The following is a 4,604-nucleotide window of genomic DNA, read 5'->3' as shown; positions in this document are numbered from 1 at the left end:
CCTACGGGGCACGGCTCGGGTGTGGTTTAACACGCACGAAGAAGAACTTACAAGTTGGGACCTATGCAAGGAGAAGATGCGTGCACTGTTTGGCCGATCGGCCGCGCGCCAAATGACAGCCCGGCACGAGCTGGCGGCCAGAGCTCAGACGTTCATGGAGTCGTACGTCGCATACATTCAAGACGTACTAGCCTTGTGCCGTAGCATTGACAAAGACATGCCAGAGACGGACAAGGTTGGCCACGTGTTGAAAGGCATAGCTGACGATGCCTTCAACATCCTCATGTGTAAGAACTGTGCCACGGTTGACTCCATTATCACAGAATGCCGGCGGTTTGAACAAGCAAAAAGCAGGCGGATTACTCAGCGCTTTAACAGACTCCCAAATACAGCTGCGACCTCCTCGTGCGATGATCCCGTGACGCCCCCTCCGTTCTCGCCGCCTAACAACTTGGCCAGGATTGTTCGCCAGGAGCTCGAAGCCATGGCGCCAGCCGCTTATCAGGCACCTGCTCACGACCATTTGGCGACAATATCTCTCATTCAGGCCGTCGTACGTCAGGAGGTTGCAAATATGGGCGTTGTATTTCCACAAGCCCCCAGTTACGCCCTTCCGCCCATGTGCGCTTCCGGTCCTCCCACAATGACACGTTGGGCCATATATTGAGCAGCGCGTCAAGCCAAAGCTGGCATTTATGCAAGAAAAACGTATCACGCCGACGTATAATACAAATGCATACTTTTATTACGAAAATGCGTTCCCTTTTTAAAAATAACCATTTTACGTTCTGTGGCGTAGCATTTTCATTTTTGGTAACTTCAGCTGAAGTTTCTTCCTCAGCCATCATGGTTTTCTTTTGTCTTGGGGTGGAGTATGGAAGAGCACGAGTAGAGCATGATAGTAGGTGATGTTTAAAAGCGGACTAGATGTGATGTTTCAGATCTGAAAACAGTGGCAAAAAAAATACAAATCAGCAAGGGAAAGACCTTGGAATTTTTGTCAATTACATGAGTACAAAGAGGAGAAGATTGCTTACACCACATCTAAGATATCTGGTTTTCCAATACCGTAGCAGGCTCCATGGACTGTTATCAAATTCAATTACTTCCTGATACCCGCATCGTTTACTTTTTGCTTAACTGAACGTAAACCACGATATGAATAGGTCCACCAATGGCTCTGTTTTTACCCGTTATACCCATCCGAAAAGAAATTTTCCGTAGTCAATCTGTTGGGTTGAGCCAGCGCACAACTTAGAACTAAGCTCAAGATGAACAAACACATAAAAACGCTGTATAAAACCTAATACCAATAACAATCAATAAGCGCGTGCTAATCTTTCGCATGCCTGGCACCAATTTACTTTGTCGCCCATAGAAGGCAAAAGAAAGTAATCGATGACGATAAGGATAGTTTACTTGCCTTCTAATAGCCAACTCCGCCAACGTGGCCGTGATGCTGGCTTCCGAAGCCAGCCTTGTGACCCGCGGAGCCGCCGGCAAAGCCACCCGAATGCTGGCCAAAACCGGTTCCGTAGCGGTTCGAGTCGGTCTTAGAGAAGCCTGTGTTGGAGCTGTACCCCTGCTGGTTGTTGTAGCCCTGGACGTTCCTAAACGAGTCACCTCCAGCGAAGCCTGCCGAGCCCTGGTTGTATCCTGCGCCTCCTTGCTTGAAGCCACCCTGGAAGCCTCCGGCACTTTGCCCGTAGCCGGCTCCATAGCCGCCACCAAGACCACCCCCGTAGCCGCCGACGCCACCGCCATAGCCGCCGACGCCCCCGCCGTAGCCGCCGACGCCACCACCGTAGCCACCGCCTCCGATGGGGACGCCTCCGATTCCTCCGACTCCGTGTCCGATGCCTCCACCGTAAGCCCCAGGGCCACCAAAGCCTCCGTAGAGACCTCCTCGGCCTTCGACCTTCTCGTCCTTGCCGGCAGCCTTCTCGTCTTTTTTGTCTTCAGCGGCAAGGGCAAGGCACGCTACGCCGGCGAACACAGCAAGACACAGGAGCTGCGGGTGGACAGTGGGAGAACAGTTCATATCTGTGCCTCATTTGACTCATGAATCAAAGCTGCCCTGTAAACTCAATCTTTGCTTCGTCCATTCTAGTTGTCCATAGCATGGAAAGATTTTTTTTACTCGCTTGATGGACGTTGTTGACGTTTTGTGCGTGTTTGTGCATGTGCTAATGCATTTTTTTCTCGATCGTGCACGTTTACGAAAGTAGAGGCCCCAGCATGGTAAAAATAGATCCTGATGCTCGTGTGAAGCTTTGCGAAAGGCAACACGAACATAAATTCAGTTCAGATGAATAAGCTTCAGATAACACAGAGCTCACTTCACTAGAAAAAAAATATCGTTTGCGGATAATGCAACTGAGAGTACCAGGAGGTCGATTGGTGCTCTAAATTGCAATAGATTTTGCATGAGGGTGAAAACAAGATCTACAATGCACATTTACAACCAGGACCCAACTTCAACATTTGTGTGTGTGCACGCGAATCTCTAAACGAAAAAAAAATTGTAAACATTGCAGTCAGTGATGTCGGTCCTCAACTTTAAGCTTTTTGCGTGTACGACTAACTGGCTGCAGTGTTATTCAAGAGAGCTCTATAGCAAAATGAACAAAATATGGCGACAGTTGCGGAAGACAGATAAAGATAACAGTTGTCATGAAGAGAAGGAATATAAAGTAGAAATAGGCAAAGCGCTCAAGTGCACTGTATGCAGCAAAACCTGGTTAGCTCACACAGCCTACTATTTGTCGCCTCCTCGTTTGGAAAGTGCAAAGGTGATGCCATTAGAAACTATCATCATCAATGATAAGAGCACCACAACGTTGTCACCACAGTTGTCATACTAGCACGTTGCTGTTTACTGATATAACCCGATTTCACCAGCACTTTCGTTCAAAGAGAAATTTGTGACGAAAGCTACAAGAAGATAAACCACAAATCTCACCTTCATGTTTAAACAGTGCGCCAGCCGTCTGCGATCAGCGAAATAATATTGACTCGGTCTTTCGGAGCTGATCTAAAGTTTTTGCAGAGCGCACTAGCTTTTATAGACAGGCGGACATTGCGGGGAGAGAGGTACCAAAGGAAAAAGAAAGAAAATCTGGGAACCGAGCCACAGGATGACGTCGCGACACGAGAAAAAGGCGCGCAACACACAAAGATGGACGCAACAACCATCCACCACCTTTCTTTGCCACTCACTCATCGGAGTGGCAAGCGGACACCGCTGTAAGGGGGGGGAGGGCTCGTTTGGCCTTGCAAGGGCTGTCAGCAGCACGCGGTGGCACGGGCACGAGCATTGGCGCGGAAACGGTGGGTACTCCCCCCATGTTGCCCTTCCCCCGTACTTCGTGGCTGGCTCATGACGTCCGAGTGATTATTCGTTCACTTTTCTTTCTTTGCCGCTTGTTTCCTGCTTATATCTTCTTTTTTTCTCTCTCCCCTCCCCCTCCCCACTTCTATTCACTCGTTCTCGATGTGGTAATCTCGAGTGGTCATTTCCCAGCGATATCCAAACCAGACAGTACGATGGAAGGCTAGATAAGCTATTAGGTGATGGCCTCTCATGCATAATGTATGCTACGTTACGAAGCGTTGTCCTGTGACGACTGTGTGCGGTCCGCACAAGCCGTTGCAGAGTTCACGGCAATAAGGACTGGATCGTTTCCATTTCCAGGGAAGGAACCGATATTCGCGTGAACCTAGACATAAAGGGCAAAAAAAACCTAGAATCCCGGAATCTAAGGCGGAAAGAAACGGCTTTAAGAACGGGAAACCTCAGTTACGCTGTTGGGGCACGAGTACAGACGGTGAACAAGAAAAGAAACACTTGAGGACGTAGCTTCCTGCCTTTTTTTTCTTCTTTCCTTCTTTTTCCCGATTATTCAATGCAGGACCAGTGCACATTACGAGAGTACGTCGAACGAATGTGAGACAAGGAAGCGGAACGAATGCAGTTTCTGAAGCGCACATCAGACGAGGGATATCCAGAAATAAAATGGAGTTGACTGCTATATTTTACTAAATGTCTAAGAAAATTACGGAAAACTGTTTTCTCACAATGTTGGACCCAAAATTTAGCTATCTCTGACATCGCTAACGTGTGCTTTCGCAGATAATACGGTGAAGAAATTCAAGGTAGTAAACCTCGTCTTGCTCTGATGCGTCGCGTTTGGTGAACTCTTCGTTACCACTGACCCTGCGGAAGAATAGCTATAATGTTTCGTTCCTTTAATTGGAAGATGTATCTGTAAAATGTTTTACATGAACAAAACAAAATTCGTCTTTTTTAGGTGGATTATTGAACACGCCTTCCCGACTTGCGCTACGGCCCAGTCACAGTGCCAGAATTCCTTTTGTTTGAATATATTCCTTTTTTGATCACCTGCCGTTCGCGGCCAACCCATCCCATTAATAGCATGAACGAAGCGCCGATCGAACCAATGACGAAGTACCAAAATGAATAGCATTGAAACAGAATCATTGCATTATTTGTCCTAGATGTCAATGCTGAAATTGTTCATTTAAAGATTTCCACTAATGACACTTTTAATTATTTACCTTAGTGCATCCATCGCAATCCATGA

The 4,604-nt window shown here is 47.6% G+C and overlaps 1 protein-coding gene across 1 annotated transcript; it reads right to left on the bottom strand.

Annotated features, from left to right (window-relative positions):
* Positions 1–722: 722 nt before the first annotated feature.
* Positions 723–3,108, bottom strand: LOC119436908 (acanthoscurrin-1). The gene is made up of 3 exons (XM_049660098.1): positions 2,963–3,108; positions 1,424–2,011; positions 723–943 (listed from the first exon to the last, which is right to left on the bottom strand). The coding sequence occupies exons 1-2, from the start codon at positions 2,966–2,968 to the stop codon at positions 1,427–1,429; spliced, it is 591 nt and encodes a 196-aa protein (XP_049516055.1). The 5' UTR covers positions 2,969–3,108; the 3' UTR covers positions 723–943; positions 1,424–1,426.
* Between the last annotated feature and the right edge of the window lie 1,496 nt (positions 3,109–4,604).

This window comes from Dermacentor silvarum, chromosome 1, assembly GCF_013339745.2.
Source record: "Dermacentor silvarum isolate Dsil-2018 chromosome 1, BIME_Dsil_1.4, whole genome shotgun sequence".
In the NCBI taxonomy this organism is placed as follows: Eukaryota; Metazoa; Arthropoda; class Arachnida; order Ixodida; family Ixodidae; genus Dermacentor; species Dermacentor silvarum.
This window is presented reverse-complemented; position numbering and strand designations above follow the sequence as displayed.